This window comes from Manis pentadactyla, chromosome 8 (genome assembly GCF_030020395.1).
Source record: "Manis pentadactyla isolate mManPen7 chromosome 8, mManPen7.hap1, whole genome shotgun sequence".
Taxonomy (NCBI): domain Eukaryota; kingdom Metazoa; phylum Chordata; class Mammalia; order Pholidota; family Manidae; genus Manis; species Manis pentadactyla.
In genome coordinates this window covers 53,169,160-53,189,145 of record NC_080026.1, presented here as the reverse complement: position 1 = coordinate 53,189,145, position 19,986 = coordinate 53,169,160, and the positions used below count along the sequence as shown (strand labels likewise).

The window sequence follows — 19,986 nt, the reverse complement described above, 5'->3', positions numbered from 1 at the left end:
TAAAATATGTTCATTCCACAATAAAAATTTCACAACATTATCTCATTACCTTAAATATTTTTTTGTTTAATCATTTGTGATTTGTTTCATCTGGAAAAATAATCCTATGAGAATTTTTTTCTTAATTTTTGGTGGGGAGGAAAGGTAATAAGAAAGACACTAGCTCTTCCAGATAAATAAAGTCTGTATATTGACTTTAATTTTAAAATATGATCTTTGCAGAAGAATAGAGAAATAATTGGAAAACAGGACAGTTGGGAAAGAGATCTTTTCTTGGCTAAGACATTAATATAATTTAAAATATGTATCACAATGAAAAGAGGAATATTAGAGGAGGAGCCAAGATGGCAGGGTGAGTAGGGCAGCAGAAATCTCCTCCGAAAACCACATATATTTTTGAAAATACAACAACACAACTATTCCTAAAAGAGAGACCAGAAGATACAGTACAAGAGCCAGGCTACATCTACATCTGTGAGAATTCAGCGCCTCACAAAGGGGGTAAGATACAAGCCGTGGTCTGGTGGGACCCAAGCGGCCCCCCCGCCCCTAGCTCCCCATCAGGAGGAAAGGAGTTGGAGCGGGGAGGGAGTGGAAGCCCAGGACTGCTAAATACCCAGCCCTAGTCATCCGCACTGGGAGCACAGACACACATTGCATGGTGTGCGGATATTAGGGAAATGGAACAGTAAAATCTGCTAGCGGGTCCCCACATCCGGCACCCCTGGAACAAAAGAAAAGTGAGTGCTTTTTGAAAGTCTTAAAGGGACAGGGGCCCCACAGCTGGACGGAAGTGTCCTGGCACACACAGCCCAGCAGCTGAGAATCCCAGGGAAATTCAGGCACTCCAGCCCCCTGAGAGGCAGCACAGCTCTGAAACCCCTCACAGCAATAAACAGCCTCCCACTATTCCCTGTCTGGCATGGCCCCGCCATAGCAGGGGAGCAGCCTGAGAGCAGCCGCACCCATAACAACCACCCAGAGCCTCCTCAGCAGCCACCTGGGCCAGACTCAGAGGCCCTGCTGATGCATACAGACAGAGGAAGCTGGGACAGGGCACCAAGTGTCATCCTCGCAGGAGAGCACACCCGGCGCACCTGCCTCAACCCGCAGGGCTCTGGGCTGCCACGACGGCTGCCCTGCGCACGGCAGATCAGGAAATAAAACCGAAAGCTTCTCTGAGGAGGGCAAGGTGACCAGCAACCAGGAAGGGACTTTATTCTCCCAGCTAGCACACGCACCAACTGCCCACAACTACCTCTATAGCCATGAAAAGGCGGAAGAATCTGATCCAGTCGAGAATCACCCAGACAAACCCTGAGAGGGAGCCTGGGGAGATAGATTTAACCAATCTTCCTGAAAAAGAATTCAAAATAAAGGTTATAACCATGCTGATGGACCTGCAGAGAAATATGCAAGAGTTAAAGGATCAAGTTAGGAGGGAGAATACAGAAATAAAACAATCTCTGGAAGGACTTAAGAGCAGACTGGATGAGGTGCAAGAGGCCATTAATGGAATAGAAATCAGAGAACAGGAATACAGAGAAGCTGAGGCAGAGAGAGATAAAAGGATCTCCAGGAATGAAAGAATATTAAGAGAACTGTGTGACCAATAAAAAAAAAAAATATTTGCATTATAGGGGTACCAGAAGGAGAAGAGAGAGAAAAAGGGATAGAAAGTGTCTTTGAAGAAATAATTGCTGAAAACTTCCCCAAACTGGGGGAGGAAATAGTCTCTCAGACTGTGGAAGCCCACAGCCCTCCCAACACAAGGGACCCAAGGAGGACAGCACCAAGACACATAATAATTAAAATGGCAAAGATCAAGGACAGGGACAGAGTATTAAAGGCAGCCAGTGGGAGAAAAAAGATCACCTACAAAGGAAACCCCATCAGGCTATAATCAGACTTCTCAACAGAAACCTTACAGGCCAGAAGAGAATGGCATGATATATTTAATACAATGAAACAGAAGGGCCTTGCACCAAGAATACTGTATCCAGCATGATTATCATTTAAATTTAAAGGTGGGATTAAACAATTCCCAGACAAGAAAAGGTTGAGGGAATTTTGCCTCCCACAAAGCACTTCTACAGGATATTGTAAAGGGACTGCTCTAGATGGAAGCACTCCTAAGGCTAAATAGATGTCACCAGAGAAAATAAAATCACAACAAAGAAAGCAGACCAACCAAATACTAACTAAAGGCAAAATATATCAACTGCTCACAAAAGCAGTCAAAGTAAACACAAAAGAGCACAGAATAAAACACCTAACATATAAAGAAAGAGGAGGAAGAATAAGAAGGGAGAGAAATAAAGAATCATCAGACTATGTTTATAATAGCTTAATAAGCAAGTTAAGTTAGATGTTTAGATAGTAAAGAAGCTACCCTTAAACCTTTGGTAACCATGAATCTAAAGCCTGCAATGGCAATAAGTACATATCTTTCAATAATCACCCTAAATGTAAATGGACTGAGTGCACCAATCAAAAGACACAGAGTAGTAGAATGGATAAAAAAGCAAGACCCATCTATATGCTGCTTATAAGAAACTCACCTCAAACGCAAAGATAGACACAGACTGAAAGTGAAGGCATGGAAAAAGATATATTATGCAAAGAATAGGGAGAAAAAAGCATGTGTTGCAGTACTTGTATCAGACAAAATAGACTTCAGAACAAAGAAAGTAACAAGATAAAGAAGGACATTACATAATGATAAAGGGATCAGTCTGACAAGAGGATATAACCATTATAAATATACGTGCACCCAATACAGGAGCACCAACATATGTGAAAGAAATACTAACAGAAATAAAGGAGGAAATAGAATGAAATGCATTCATTTTAGGAGACTTCAACACACTACTCACTCCAAAGGACAGATCCACCAGACAGAAAATAAGTAAGGACACAGAGGCACTGAACAACACTCTAGAACAGATGGACCTAATAGACATCTACAGAACTCTACAACCAAAAGTAACAGAATACACATTCTCCTCAAGTGCACATGTAACATTTTCCAGAATAGACCACATACTAGGCCACAAAAAGCTTCAGTAAATTAAAAAAGATTGAAATCCTACCAACCAACTTCTCAGACCACAAAGGTATAAAACTAGAAATAAATTGTACAAAGAAAGCAAAAAGGCTCACAAACACATGGAGGCTTAACAACATGCTCCTAAATAATCAATGGCTCAATGACCAAATTGAAATAGAGATCAAGCAGTATATGGAGACAAATGTCAACAACAGTACAAAGGCCCAACTTCTGTGGGATGCAGTGAAAGCAGTTCTCAGAGGAAAGTGTGTGGCAATCCAGGCCTATTTAAAGAAGGAAGAACAATCCCATAAGAATAGTCTAAAGTCACAATTATTGAAATTGGAAAAAGAACAAATGAGGCCCAAAGTCAGCAGAAGGAGGGACATAATAAAGACCAGAGAAGAAATAAATAAAGTTGAGAAGAATGAAACAACAGAAAGAAATCGATGAAACTAAGAGCTGGTTCATTGAGAAAATAAACAAAATAGATAAGCCTCTATTCAGACTTATTAAGAGAAAAAGAGAATCAACACACATCAACAGAATCAGAAATGAGAAAGGAAACACCACAACGGACCCAATAGAAATACAAAGAATTATTAGAGACTACTATGAAAACCTATATGTTAAGAAGCTGGAAAACCTAGAAGAAATGGACAACCTCCTAGAAATATACAACCTTCCAAGACTGACCAAGGAAGAAACACAAAATCTAAACAAATCAATTACCAGCAAAGAAATTGAAGCAGTAGTCAAAAAACTTACCAAGAACAAAACCCCCAGGCCAGATGGATTTACCTCAGAATTTTATCAGACAGAGAGAGAAGACATAATACCCATTCTCCTTAAACTTTTCCAAAAAAATAGAAGAGGAGGGAATACTCCCAAACTCATTCTATGAAGCCAACATCACCCTAATACCAAAACCAGGCAAAGACCCCACCAAAAATGAAATTACAGACCACTATCCCTGATGAACGTAGATGCAAAAATACTCAACAAATTATTAGCAAACTGAATTAAAAAATACATCAAAATGAGCATACACCATGACCAAGTGGGATTCATCCCAGGGATGCAAGGATGGTACAACATCCAAAAATCCATCAACATCATCGACCACATAAACAAAAAGAAGGAAAAAACCACATGATCATCTCCATAGATGCTGAAAAAGCATTCGACAAAATTTAACATCCATTCATGATAAAAACTCTCAACAAAATGGGTATAGAGGGCAGGTACCTCAACATAATAAAGGTCATATATGATAAACCCACAGCCAACATCATACTGAACAATGAAAAGCTGAAAGCTTTTCCTCTGATATCAGGGACAAGACAGGGATGCCCACTCTCCTCACTGTTATTCAACATAATACTGGAGGTCCTAGGCATGGCAATTAGACAAAACAAAGAAATACAAGGAATCTAAATTGGTAAAGAAGAAGTCAAACTGAAACTATTTGCAGATGACATGATATTGTACATAAAAAAGCCTAAAGACTCCACTCCAAAACTACTAGAACTAATATCTGAATTCAGCAAAGTTGCAGGATACAAAATTAATACACAGAAATCTGTTGCTTTCGTATACACTAACAATGAACTAGTAACTAGCAGAAAGAGAAATCAGGAAAACAATTCCATTTACAGTTGCATCAAAAAGAATAAAATACCTAGGAATAAACCTAACCAAGGAAGTGAAAGACCTATACCCTGAAAACTACAAGACACTCTTAAGAGAAATTAAAGAGGACAATGGAAACTCATCCCATGCTCTTTGCTAGGAAGAATTAATATTGTCAAAATGGCCATCCTGCCTAAAGCAATCTACAGATTCAATGCAATGCCTATCAAAATACCAACAGCATTCTTCAACGAACAGGAACAAAATGTTCTAAAATTCTTATGGAACCACAAAAGACCCTGAATAGCCAAAGCAATCCTGAGGAGGAAGAATAAGGTGGGGGGATCTCGCTCCCCAACCTCAAGCTCTACTACAAAGCCACAGTAATCAGACAATTTGGTACTGGCACAAGAACAGAGCCCAGACCAGTGGAACAGAATAGAGACTCTAGACATTAACCCAAACATATATGGTCAATTAATATATGATAAAAGAGCCATGGATATACAGTGGGGAAATGACATCCTCTTCAATAGCTGGTATTGGCAAATCTGGACAGCTACATGTAAGAGAATGAAACTGGATCATTGTCTAACCCCATACACAAAAGTAAATTCGAAATGGATCAAAGACCTGAATGTAAATCATGAAACCATAAAAGTTTTAGAAAAAAACATAGGCAAAAATCTCTTGGACATAAACATGAGCGACTTCTTCATGAACATGTCTCCCCAGGCAAGGGAAACAAAAACAAAAATGAACAAGTGGAACTATATCAAGCTGAAAAGCTTCTGTACAGCAAAGGACACTACCAATAGAAGAAAGGCATTCTATAGTATGGGAGAATATATTCATAAATGACAGATCCGATAAAGGGTTGACATCCAAAATATATAAAGACCTCATGCACTTCGATAAACAAAAAGCAAGTAACCCAATTAAAAAATGAAAAAATCGGCAGAGCATCAGAACAGACACTTCCCCAAAGAAGAAATTCAGATGGCCAACAGGCACATGAAAAGATGCTCCACATCGCTAATCATCAGAGAAATGCAAATTAAAACCACAGTGAGATATCACCTCACACCAGTAAGGATCACCACCATCCAAAAGACAAACAGCAACAAATGTTGGTGAAGTTGTGGAGAAAGGGGAACCCTCCTACACTGCTGGCGAGAATGTAAATTAGTTCAACCATTGTGGAAGGCAGTATAGAGGTTCCTCAAAAAGCTCAAAATAGAAATACCAGTTGACCCACGAATTCCACTTCAAGGAATTTACCCTATGAATGCAGCAGCCCAGTTTGAAAAAGACAGATGCACCCCTGTGTTTATTGCAGCACTATTTACAGTAACCAAGAAATGGAAGCAACCTAAGTGTCTATCAGTAGATGAATGGATAAAGAAGATGTGGTACATATACACAGTGGAATATTATTCAGCCATTAGAAAGAAGAAAACAAATCCTACCATTTGCAACAACATGGATAGAACTAGAGGGTATTATGCTCAGTGAAATAAGCCAGGCAGAGAAAGACAAGTACCAAATGATTTCACTCATATGTGGAGTATAAGAACAAAGAAAAAACTGAAGGAACAAAACAGCAGCAGAAACACCGAACCCAAGAATGGACTAACAGTTACCAAAGGGGAAAGGGACTCAGGAGGATGGTGGGAAGGGAGGGATTAGGGGGGTGGAAAAGAAAGGGGCATTATGATTAGCATGTGTAATGTTGGGTGGAGCACGGGGAGGGCTGTGCAACACAGAGAAGACAAGTAGTGATTCCACAGCATCTTACTACGCTGATGGACACTGACTGTAATGGAGTTTGTCAGGGGGACTTGGTAATGGGTAAAGAAGATGTGGTACATATACACCGTGGAATATTATTCAGCCTTAAGACGAAAACAATCCTACCCTTTGTAAGCATAATGTTCCTCATGTAATTGTAGGTAAATGATACCAAAATAAAATAAATAAAAATAAATAAAAAAGAGGAATATTAAAGTATTGTTCTCTAAATTTGGCTAAGAAAACTGATTAGTATTGCTTTGGGTGCTAAAATTCACTGAACATTATTCACTAAAGCAAATTCCAGGTGAACAAAAAATTAAATTCAGAAGGTTTATGAAGTAGAAGAAAGTAAGGTATTTATCAACTCTGTTGGATGCATAACTTTCTGATCTCAAATGCAGTAGAAGACACTACAAAGAAGAAAAACAGTAAAACATGAGAAGTTATTTTCAGTAAATATATCAAAGAATTGATATTTTTATTCTTTTAAAAACTGATGCAGAGTTAAAAGTGTAAAACATAAGAATCCAGAAGTTGGACAAAGACATGAATATGCTCTTCACATAAGACAAATAGAATTAATAGTAGATGGGGAAATATTCAATATGGCTACAGACTAATCTAGTTTTTCAAAACCTTCAGGTATCATATTCTACCCTTCATGTTACAAAAAAAAATTTTAGGTGCTAATATCCACAGCAGGAAGAAATGCATCCTAGTCCTTGGTCAGAGCTTTGCTGGCATTGTACACTTTGACAATATATATCATTACAAACATTTTACTCCTAGCTCCCAATACCCTATTTTAGTGATTGTGTCCTAAGGAAAACACTCAAAATATGGAAATACAATAAAGAAAAGGTGTTCATCTCTGCATTATTTATGCTAATGAATGAATTGGAAGCAACTTAAATATATAATAATAGTTATGCATAGCAACTACATCATGAAGCAGACACTCATTGCAGTATCAACCATCTTAAATGGTGATAATAAAGATTTTAATCAGTGAAAGAAGGAAGGCTATAGAAATGTAGATACATAATAATTTTAACTGCAATTTTAGAATATGAAAGAAAATAACCACTACCAGTATTTTGATATGATTAGGGTAATAGGATTAAGGGTGATTTTTTAAATCTTATCTATTTATAAAAATATTTTTTATATGGCCCTATTTTTTTCATTTAAATATTTACTTTTAGAATGGTTCTTTAGGACATGAGTATCCCATCTTCTCAATCTGCTGGCTTTCAGAATAAAGTCACTTTCCTTGCCCCCCCAAAATAATAAAATGAAATAAAATATTTACTTTTAAATATATTAATGTAATTTATGTTTCAAAAATGAAGTAATTTTGTTACATTAGATAGTAGGCAAAATGGGAAATGTAAAAACTTAATTTGGAAAATGGTTTTTTTTAGCTTGTCATATTAAATCCAACATGTTGCTAAAGCATTGAGAGTAGTCATGATTTATCTTTTTAAAAATTTAATAGAGACAAGAAACTGGTAGTAAAGCATGCTTCCAGACAAGGAACTGGGAGACTCCATCAAGAGAGGAGAACACTATTTTATTCTTTCATACTATGTATACACATTCCCTAACCTAATTATATAAACTATTTTTTTGTATTTGGTAGATCAATTTTGATCTATTTATTCAATCTCTATAATGATTTTTTTAAAACTACAAGTACTTCAGACTGCCACTTCAAACATTCTTTTTTTTTCGCTTGCAGAGCAGTCTGGTATGACCCTATCTATTATCCAACTTCATGGCAGTTGGATCCAACAGAAGGACCAAATCGAGAGAGGAGGCGTTTACAGAGATGTTACTTAACTATTCCAAATAAGTATCTTCTTAGGGATAGACAAAAATCAGAAGGTAATATTTGCTTCTTGACTTATGTATTTATATATAAATATAGCAGATAACTGTGGTCATTAGATAAAGATTATATGTGCTTTTTTTCTTCAACAGATGTGGTCAAACCACCACTTTCTTATCTATTTGAAGACAAAACTCATTCTTCTTTCTCTTCTACTGTAAAAGACAAAGCTGCAAGCGAGTCTATAAGGTAAATTTACATCCATAAGATGTTTTCTCTTTTGTTGAAGGAGTTACAGATTTTAATAGTTTATTGTAGTGTTTATTTAGATAATGCTGGGGCTTTAGGAAAGGTCGTAAACAGGCTCAAGAGAAGACAAGGCAAAACGGCCAAAATCCAAAAGGAAAAGATATTTTTCATAGCAGGATTCATTGGATATCTATTATCCAGCTCTGGCCCTTGTTTGCATGCACATGTCCTTGGAATTGACTTTTCTAACAGCTCTGTGAAAGAGAGAGCACTGTTGGTGACATCATTGAGAGTCAACCTAGGGTAGTAATTAAAGGTTCAAATTCTCATCCCTCCGCTTACAAATGGTCTGATCTTGGGCAAGTTACTTAGCCTCTCTGTCTGTTTCCTTATCTGTTACATGAAGAAGATAATAATACCCAAAGTATCATAGCATTGTTGAGTATTAAATGGCTCAGTATATGTTAGTTATTGATATATTATCATTATTGTTGGAGTAGTGGTGATTGTTATCATACCCATTTTATAGATGAAAAATTGAGACTCAAGGTTAAGTGACTTGTCCAAAGAGTGGAGGAACTTCTCTGACTTTAAATCTCTGGTTTTTGCTAGAATACAGGCTTCTTTTATGTGTTCAAAATATCAGAGGTATGAACCAATATTTGCTTATTTACTGGAAAATATAAAATATTGAAGTCTCTTTTAAATAACTGAATCCCTGTGTTCTGCATACAGGGTATATGAATTATTAGCCTTTTCTAAAGTTGTCAGTTATTTTCTCCTCTACTTGAATGTTAAAAAATGAGATACTATTTTCATGTGGGTTTGAACAAGACAGCTCATGCTTTTGAAACGCTATAATCTGCTTTGCTGAAATTTCTTACTAGGTGAAATAAAGCTTATAATCTCTAAAATTGGTGAAAACATTTAATCACAGTAATTTTAAATGTTTTGGCAGAGTGAATCGAAGATGTGTCAGCGTTGCACCATCTAGAGAGACAGCTGGTGAATTGTTATTAGGTAAGTCACGTTTTGAAATTTTACACATGAATTCACACTGCCTTATTTTATTCTTAGATCATTTGAAGCATTGTTTGACACATTGCCATTAAGTCAAGACAAACTTTCTATAACATCACAGAGGTTATTTTGCCTTAATGTTGTATACATATGATTCATGAGTGTGAAGAAATGACAATCTTACTTTCTGAAAAACAATTTTTAAAGTGAAGAACTATTGGTAATTAACAATATTAACAGATATACCTGTGCATAAGAAATATATCCATCTTGAGATTGTTCATATTTATATTCTCTATTGTGCTTCTAAAAGGAAGTCCAGGGTTTCTGATCCATGGTTTGCAACTTGACTTAGTGTGTGACAAAATAAAGCAAATTAATATGCTATTAATATAAGAAGAATTCTGGTAATAATAAATACCCAACATTTTTTTCGCAGTAAGTGCCAGGCACCATTGATAAACATTTTACATGTGGTCTAATTTAATTTCCACAAGAACCCTGGGAGATAGAGTCCTCTCCCTCCCCAACCCTTTTATAAGGAAATTACGATAGGGATCAAGTAACTTGCCCAAGATCTCATGGATACTATTAAAAAATATTGTCAAGAACTATTTCTGGGTTATGGCATGTAAATTCAGGACACCTGACTCCAGAGGTCATGATTTTAATCATATATGGCAATAGTGCACATATATTCTTAAACTCATATCTGATTACTTTCTACAGGAAAATGCGGTATGTATTTTGTGGAGGATAATGCTTCTGATACAGTTGAAAGTTTGGTGAGTAGAGACTTAAGTTTGCATTTATATAAATCCAGACAAATTTCCCAGATGTACAAATTCAGTACTGCCGCAAAACAGGTAGAACTATTAGTTCATTTCTTATCACTCTGTGTGTAGATTGATCTGAAACCCAAATTTTTTTTTTAAAGATAATTTTAAACAGACCGTGCCATCTCCTCTGGTTTATGGTCTGAGTCTCATAGCAGTTAGCATTATGAATCAAATTCTGACTCCTGTTATTTCAATTTGCATCCATTCTTTCTCATCATTACTCTCAATAGCAACAAATAACTTCTCCCTGCCACTCCTGTTTACTATTAAGTACATTTGCCTTCAAAAAGAAAATAAAATACTATATAATTGAATAACTTAAGTAATCCTGCTCTTCACATACTTTAGAATCATAATTTTTATTCTTCTGGAAGTACTGATATTAAAATAAAAGACTCAATTCACATTTTTTGAATAGTCTTTTTATCCATTTGAATTAGCGTGTATGCCATTAAAACATTGTTTTAAGATCCTGTGATCGGAGAAATAATGCTTTTTGTTTCAGAAAAGTGCTAAAGCCAGGAATTCCTAAGGATATACTAAATATGATTATGTGTGGTTTAATGGTAAATACACATTTGACTTCAAAGTAATTAAGACATGAAAATATAAAATTTTGTTGTAAAAGAAAGAATGTGAAAAACATCATGAAAATATTTAATGTGGCCCAAAAAGTTGACTAGACATTCTTTCATGATTCATATATCAATTACCATAGCATTTGTCCCAACTACTGAAAGTGTAGTTATGTTATTTTTCAAGGTGTCTCTTCTTAGCAATCAAGGCATTTAATAGCTGATATATGAGCCAGTGTTTTTATGGATCCAAAAGATGACACTTTCCCCCTTTAAAAGTCTCCTAAAAATACTCTTGCTTTTTAGTAGATGGAAGAATCCTTCCTTCATCTGTACTTTTTGTAGTATTTGTTCTTTCTTCTTGTACGACATTTGATAGCTTGCATTTTAAATGTGTATACAAATATCTCATGCTCCTTTGTCTTACACTGATTTGCTTCATGCAGAGGACTTAGAGCACCTTGCCCATAGATGCTTAGTGTGTGTTAAATTGAAGGAATGAATGAATGAATGTTAAAGCTAAACAAGAAAGAACTCAATTTTAAGTATGAGAATATTACAGTTTCATTAAAACATTTTATATCACTTGTAATGTATTTCCTGCCTCTACTTCTAAAAATGAATTAAGACCCAGTACAGTAGTAAAAAACACACACAGAGCAGGGCAATACATGTCTTAAGTTTAAAATAAGGCTTTAATAGGATGAACAGCCTGGGACAAGATAGATATTGCAACTGAGTTTTGAATTTTGCTCTGAGCTTCCTGTTCCAACACAAAAGAGTAAGTGAATGCAGTTTTCCAAAAGGGAATACTGATAATAAAAAAACAGAAACTAGGATGCAGGTTTTATTTGATGAGATATATTATAACTATTTTTAAATTTTGGTGATGCTTTCTTCATTATTTTTTCTATTAAAAGCATTGAGTAATGAGTAATGTAATTCATGTATTCAACTAGAGTTTACAAAAATTTAGATGTGTTTTTAAAAGTTTTTCTTGATTTTGCACTTTGGGAAAACACTGTACAACACCAAGAGTGAACCCTAATATAAGCGAAGGATTTTAGTTAAGAATAATGTATTCATTATTGGCTCATCAATTGCACCAAACTAATGCAAGATGTTAATAGGGAAACTGCGAGTGCCCAGAGGGAATACATGGGGACTACTATCTGCTCAGTGTTCTGCAAACCTAAAACTGCTTTAAACCTCAAACTTTTAGTTAAGCCTATTTAAAAATTAAAAATAAAAATAAAATCTACTTTTTTTTATTCCTTAAATTTTATCCAGCACTTTTAAGTGTTTTGTAGATTTCCAAGGAGTTTTGTAGATTTCCAAGGAATTTTCTCTGCATTTTCCACAAAACAGACATTCTATTTCATTTTGATATTTTTAAAAATTGGAAATGAAAATGATTATTTATTTCTTATGTAAAGCAAATACTATCATCTATTTCCTTTATTTTAGAGCCTTCAGGGAGAATTAGAACCAGCATCATTTTCCTGGACATATGAAGAAATTAAAGAAGTTCACAAGCGTTGGTGGCAGTTGAGAGATAATGCTGTAGAAATCTTTTTAACAAATGGCAGAACACTCCTGTTAGCATTTGATAACACCAAGGTAAGTTTGGCTTTATTAATAGATATGTATTTTTGAGGTGTTCATCAGACCAGTAACTATACTTATACTGATTATATGAAGATTCAGTTTCTTTAAACTTTGATTCACTGCTTCTGACATCAAATAAAAACTATGTTATTTCTTAGCCCCAATGAAAGTATTGGGATTATGATTGTCCTTCAAACTGTATTTAATTCTGATTCTCCAAAGTGACTATATCTATAAAAAGTAAATGAATGAATGCATAATCAACTAGAAATGAGTAATATAAACTTGATAGTAGATTCCATTTTTCACACGCCGTTCTTGACCCCACATCCCTTCAGCTACTTTTGTCTGTGGTCCTTTATAGAAATCCTCTTGGAAAAAGCTATATATGCTTGCTGCCTCCAACTCTCCCCTCCCATTCTCCTGAAATGCTCCCGTCAGCTTTTCTTCTCGCCACTACATCTGTACCTCCTCTGGTCAGGGTCTCCAGTGACCTCCACGTTGCAAGCCTGTGGTGGTATTTCGTAGTCCTGATCTTACTTGACCTGTCAGCAGCATTTGACACATCTGATTGTCATCTCTTTCTTTAAACACAGAGAAAACCTTCCTCACTGGGTTTCTGGGTTGTCACCTTCCTTAGTTCTCCTTTTACAGCCATGGCCATTCCTTCCCAGGCTCGCTTGCATATGCTTCCTTGCAGAGTCTCAGGGTTCATTCTCAGGTCTGGTTTCTGCTCATTCAGTCTCATGACTTTAGATGCTATATGTATGTCACCATACATATACATAAAAATTTATTTCACTACCCAAACCTCTCCCTTGAATGCTTCACTCAGCTATTTTAACTCCCTACTTGGCATCTGTACTTGGGAGTCTAATTGGCATCTCAAATTTAACAGATAAAAAAACAAACTTCTTATCGTCCCCCCACAAAATCTCTTTGCAGTTTTCCCCATCTCAATATGTAGCAACTCCAGTCTTTCTGATTGCCCAGGCCAAAAACCTTGGAATTATGCTAGACTCCTTTTACTCTCTCATCCCCACATCTACTCTGTCAGTAAGTCCTGTTGGCTCTGCCCCCAGAATACATCCAGAATCTGACCACTTACTTAGACTGTTACGGTCCTGGTCTAAGCTACCATCATCTTTTATATAAGTCATTACAATAGTCTCCTAATTGGCCTCCCTGATTCCATACCTGCCTTTTGTCAGACTGTTATCAACCCAGCAGCTGAACTATGTCAGCTCCTGCCATTCCTCTGTTCAAAACCCTGCAATCACTTTGTGCATCGCTCAGTTAAAAGCCAAAGTCCTTACAGTAGCCAAACAAAGCAGTTGAATAATCTGACACCTCATCATGTCTCTGATTTTATCTTCCATCCCCTACTGTCTCTACTCCCTCTGTGTGACTTCTTTTCCTTGAATATAGCAGGCACAACAAAGCGTCAGTGCCCTCTCCCTCACTGCTCCCTATAATGCCACCTGGAATGCTTTTCCTCTTAGAAATCCACATGATTCATGATTCACTCCCTCCCTTTTTTCACGTTCCCTGATCAAATGTCCTTATCAGAGACCTCCCTGATGACTTTTAATAAATAGTAACCCCTCTTTCACTCCTAGCCACATGCATCCCTGATCTCTTTTACTTTGCCCTATTTTTCTGTATAGAATTAAGAGCATTGTCTCCCCAGTAGAATGTAATCTCTTTGTTTTAAGTGCTATAGCTGCAGTACCTTAAACCTACTGATGTTTATACGGGCTCAATAAATATTTGTTGGATGAATGAATGCTTCCTTTTTCTTGCATAATTTGGCATGCAGTCAGTCATAAATTCCCTTCCATCAACCTTAGCCTCAGCAGTTGGCAACTTTCAGATTTAGACTACAGGTTTAGGTTTTTTGTTTGTTATTTTCCTTGAAACTGTTTTTTTTTTTTTTCCTAAATTGTGGTAAAAAATATATAACATAAAATTTAACCATCTTGAACCTTTTATAGAAAATAGTTCAATACTATTAAGTATATTCATGCTGTGAAACAAACCTCTAAGTTCAGGTTCTTAAACACTCTGTGATCTTGCCTGTTCCATAACCATAGCTTTATTTTCTCATTCTTCTCATTTACTTTTAGTCCCTTCTCTGATGATTCACATCTATGTCTCTTCTTCCTATGCCTGAAGCATGTACACATTTAAGATGAGTACTTCAGATTTGTTTTTAGCAAAGCCCTGGCTTATCTATTTTTTTTTCCATTTACTACCTATCATCAGTTAATTGCTTTAGAAGAAATCAGAATGCTCTTTTTCTGTAGTAGAAATTTTGTGAATCTCTAAAAAACAAGTTTAGATACTAGTTTTCAATCAGTAGTGAAAATAAAATATCCTGTTATATAGAAGATATTTTATTTCATTCTCATGAAATAAATATTATTACCCCCACTCTACAGATGGAGAAAACAAAGGGTTTAAGTGGGAAAACAGGCCAGGTCTGTTTAATTCAGAAAACCGTGCTCTTTCTACTGCGTCTTGTTGCATTTTTTTTAGATGAAGACCCTTCATTATACTGTATTGAATTTTTTTTAGGATCTGTATACAACTGACTATCTATACAAACTTTCTTAGTTTCTTATTAACAGATTTATCCAGCAGCAAAATGTAGTGGTTAACAGCCCTACTTTTGGAGGAAGACCTGGATTTGAATCTCACTTTTTCACTAGTCTTTAGGCAAAAACTATTTTCTTAGAGCACTTGAGAGTAGTAACAAACCTATAATATTACTAATTCTTTGGAGGAAAGTATCAATAAGCCTAAAAATAAAATCTGTGTTGTTTATTTTTCCTCCTTCCCTTGTAGGTTCGTGATGATGTGTTCCACAGTATACTAACAAACCACCTCCCTAATCTTCTGGAATATGGCAACATCACTGCTCTGACAAATTTGTGGTATACTGGACAAATTACTAATTTTGAATATTTGACTCACTTAAACAAACATGCTGGCCGTTCCTTCAATGATCTCATGCAATATCCTGTGTTCCCGTTTATACTTGCTGACTATGTTAGTGAGACCCTTGACCTCAGCGATCCATCGGTCTACAGGTAACTAAAAGCAACATCTCATCTGGGCTTCATCCACACACTTAAAGTTCTCATTGGGAGAATTTTCAAACATGCACAAATATAGAATGAATATACAGTGTACCCCATGTGTCCATCACCCCAACTCAACAATTATAAAAATTCTTGCCAAACTTGCATCATCATCTGTTTTCTTTTAAGACAATCACAGACATCTTGTTATGTCACTCCTATGTTCTTCAATACACATCTCTTAAGAAAAAAATAGAACATTTTCATACATCACTCTGGTGCCATTATCATATCTAAGAAAAGTAGCAGTAATTTGATGGTATCATCTAATATGCTGTCCATTCTCAAATGTCCCCCAATCATATCAAAGATACCTTTTTATAGTTGATTTGCTTGACTCAGTCCCAGTGTCACCTTTGGTTGCTGTGCCTCTAAAGACATCCATCTAGATATACAGCTTTCATTTTTTTATGTATTTTTCTCTTTCTTTCTTCCTAACATTGACTTGTTGAAAAAAAACAGGTCATTTATCTTGTAGGGTGACCCCTATTTCCATGTTAGAATTTAGCTTTTTCCTTTAGCCTTTGTATTTTCCTAGAGACTAGAAATTATTCTAAAGGCTTGCTTAGATTCAGGTTCACCTTCTTCTTGGCAAGAATCCTTTCAAAGTGGTAGTATGAATTTTATATTGCCCCATATCAGAAGGCATACGATGTCCCACTCCAGTGATGCTCAGATTGATCTGTGAGTTCAGGTTGCCACTGGACTTGCTTCTTTTATGATGTTTATTGCTTGAGTCAATTTTTTCACTAGAGTTACAAAATGGTGATCTCCTAGTCTCTCATTTCTTCTATATTTATTAGAAGAAAGCATACAAGATGAACCTGGGATATTTTGTTGTGTCAGAGAGCACAGAAACTAATATGCTTCTGTCAAAAGGACTTGGGAGCCATATTTGCACACCTCTGTTCATTGCAGCATTATTCACAAAGCCAAGAGTCCTGGCACTTGGCAACTCAAGTATCTATCTGTGGGAGAATGGATGTGCAAAATGGGTTATGTATGTACAATGGAATTTTATTCAGCCTTAAGAAGGAGGGAAATCCTGTCACAGATTCCCCCTGCTACTACATTGATGAACCTTGGGGACATTGTGCTAAGTGAAGTAAGCCTGCCACAAAAAGACAAACACTGTGATTCCATTTAGGTGAGTTGTCTATGGTAAACTCAAGGATCAGAGAGTGAAATGGTGATTGTAAGGGGAGGGGGGGGGGAAGACAGGTAGTTGTTCAGTGGGTATAGGGTTCAGTTTTGCAAGATAAAAAACTTGTGGAGATCTGGTACTAAGATAAACTTGCAGAGATGTTACACAACAATGTGAATATGGTCAACACTACTGAACTGTATACTTGAGGATGGTTAGGATTGTAAATTTTGTGTTGTGTGTTTTATACCACAATTTTTAAAAAGTAAAGAACTCGAGCAACTCGAAATAGCTTTCTTTGCCAAGGGTAGGATAATCAGAGCATCAGAAAGAATAATGACTACAATTGATTGAAACACATTTAAACAAAAAAATACCTAAGTTAATACTGATTTTTTTTATTAAGGTATCATTGATATACACTCTTATGAAGGTTTCACAAAAAAACAATGTGGTTATTACATTCACCCTTATTGTCGAGTCTCCCCCATTGCCCCATTGCAGTCACTGTCCATCAGTGTAGTGAAATGCCAGAGTCCCTATTTATCTTCTCTGAGCTACACTGTATTCCCCATGAACCCACACACACCATGTGCTCCAATCACGATACCCCACAATCCCCTTCTCCCTCCCAATCTACCTGCCCTCCCCCACTCCTTCCCTTTGGTAACCACTAGTCCGAGTCTGCGGCTCTTTTGTTCCTTCAGTTTTACTTCATTGTTACACTCCACAAATGAGGGAAATCACTTGGTTTTTGTCTTTCTCTGCCTGACTTATTTCACTGAGCATAATACCCTCTAGCTCCATCCATGTTGTTGCAAATGGTAGGATTTGTTTCTTTCTTATGGCTGAATAATATTCCATTGTGTGTATGTACCACATCTTCTTTATCCATTCATTTACTGATGGACACTTAGGTTGCTTCCATATCTTGGGTATTGTAAATAGTGCTGCAATAAACATAGGGGTGCATTTGTCTTTTTGAATCTGAGAAGTTGTTTCCTTTGGGTAAATTCCTAGGAGTGGAATTCCCTGGTCAAATTATATTTCTATTTTTAGTTTTTTGAGGAACCTCCATATTGCTTTCCACAATGGTTGAACTAATTTGCATTCCCACCAGCAGTGTAGGAGGGTTCCCCTTTCTCCACATCCTCACCAGCATTTGTTTTTCCTAGTCTTTTCAATGCTGGCCATCCTAACTGGTGTGAGGTGATATCTCATTGTCGTTTTAATTTGCATTTCCCTGATAATTAGTGATGCGGAGCATCTTTTCATGTGCCTGTTGGCCACCTGAATTTTTTCTTTGGAGAAGTATCTGTTCATATCCTCCACCCATTTTTTAATAGTGTTATTCACTTTTTGGGTGTTGAAGCGTGTGAGTTCTTTATATATTTTGGATGTTAACCCCTTGTCAGATATGTCACTTACGAATATATTCTCCCATACTGTAGGATGCCTTTTTGTTCTGCGGGTAGTGTCCTTTGCTGTACAGAAGCTTTTAAGCTGGATGCACTTCCAGTTGTTCATTTTTTATATTGTTTACCGTGCCCGAGAAGATGCGTTCAGGAAAGAGTTGCTCGTGTTTATATTAAAGAGATTTTTGCCTGTGTTTTCTTCTAAGAGTTTTATGGTTTCATGGCTTACATTCAGATCTTTGATCCATTTTGAGTTTACTTTTGTGTATGGGATTAGACGGTAATCCAGTTTCATTCTCCTGCATGTAGCTGTCCAGTTTTGCCAACACCAGTTGTTGAAGAAGCTGTCATTTCCCCATTGTATCTCCATGGCTCCTTTATTGTATATTAATTGACCATATATGCTTGGGTTTATATCTGGGCTCTCTAGTCTTTTCCATTGATGTATGGGTCTTTCTTGTGCCAGTACCAAATTGTCTTGAATACTCTGGCTTTGTAGTAGAGCTTAAAGTCGGGGAGCATAATCCTCCCCTGCTTTATTCTTCCTTCTCAGGATTGCTTTGGCTATCGGGGTCTTTTGTGGTTCCATATGAATTTTAGAATGATTTGCTCTAGTTCATTGAAGAATGCTGTTGGTATTTTGATAGGCATTGCATTGAATATGCAGATTGCTTTAGAAAGGATGGCCATTTTGAGAATATTAATTCTTACTATCCATGAGCACAGGATGTGTTTCCATTTTATTGGTATCTTCTTTAATTTCTCTCATGAGTATCTTGTAGTTTTCAGAGTATAGGTCTTTCATTTCCTTGGTTAGGTTTATTCCCAGGCATTTTATTCTTTTTGATGCAGTTGTGAATGGAATTGTTTTCCTGATTTCCCTTTCTGCTAGTTCATTGTTAGTGTTTAGGAATGCAACAGATTTCTGTGTATTAATTTTATATCCTGCACCTGCTGAATTCATACATTAGATCTAGTAGTTTTGGAGTGGATTCTTTAGGGATTTTTATGTACAATATCATGTCATCTGCAAACACTGACAGTTTAACTTCTTCTTTGCCAATCTGGATGCCTTTTATTTCTTTGTGTTGTCTGATTGCCATGGCTAGGACCTCCAAAACTATGTTGAAGAAAAGTCGGGAGACTGGGCATCCTTGTCTTGTTCCCGATCTTAAAGGAAATGCTTTTAGCTTCTTGCTGTTCAGTATGATGTTGGCTGTGGGTTTGTCATATATGGCCTTTATTATGTTGAGGTACTTGTACTGTATGCCTATTTTATTGAGAGTTTTTATCATGAATGGATGTTTAATTTTGTCGAATGCTTTGTCTGCATCTATGGAGATGATCATGTGGTATTTGTCCTTCTTTTTGTTGATGTGGTGGATGATGTTGATGGATTTTCGAATGTTGTACCATCCTTGCATCCCTGGAATAAATCGTACTTGATCATGATGGATGATCTCTTTGATGTATTTTTTAATTCGGTTTGCTAATATTTTGTTCAGTATTTTTGCATCTATATTCATCAGACGTATTGGTTTGTAATTTTCTTTTTTTGTGGGGTCTTCGCCTGGTTTTGGTATTAGAGTGATGCTGGCTTCATAGAATGAATTTGGGCATATTCCCTCCTCTTCTACTTTTTGGAAAACTTTAAGGAGGATTGGTATTAGGTCTTTACTAAATGTTT

At 36.4% G+C, this 19,986-nt stretch overlaps 1 protein-coding gene across 5 annotated transcripts in view; it reads left to right on the top strand.

The window, feature by feature from the left end:
* The window catches only part of LYST (lysosomal trafficking regulator), a 224,662-nt gene that overhangs the window by 139,510 nt on the left and 65,166 nt on the right, over positions 1–19,986 (top strand). For all 5 annotated transcript variants that reach the window (XR_008998856.1, XM_036919307.2, XM_057505741.1 and 2 more), the window contains 6 exons: positions 8,217–8,362; positions 8,459–8,555; positions 9,514–9,575; positions 10,305–10,360; positions 12,457–12,609; positions 15,445–15,689. Coding sequence is in view for 4 of the 5 variants with exons in the window: in XM_036919307.2 (XP_036775202.2) it covers positions 8,217–8,362; positions 8,459–8,555; positions 9,514–9,575; positions 10,305–10,360; positions 12,457–12,609; positions 15,445–15,689 (759 nt within the window). In the remaining variant the exon portion in view is untranslated. The remainder of the gene's footprint in view (positions 1–8,216; positions 8,363–8,458; positions 8,556–9,513; positions 9,576–10,304; positions 10,361–12,456; positions 12,610–15,444; positions 15,690–19,986) is intronic.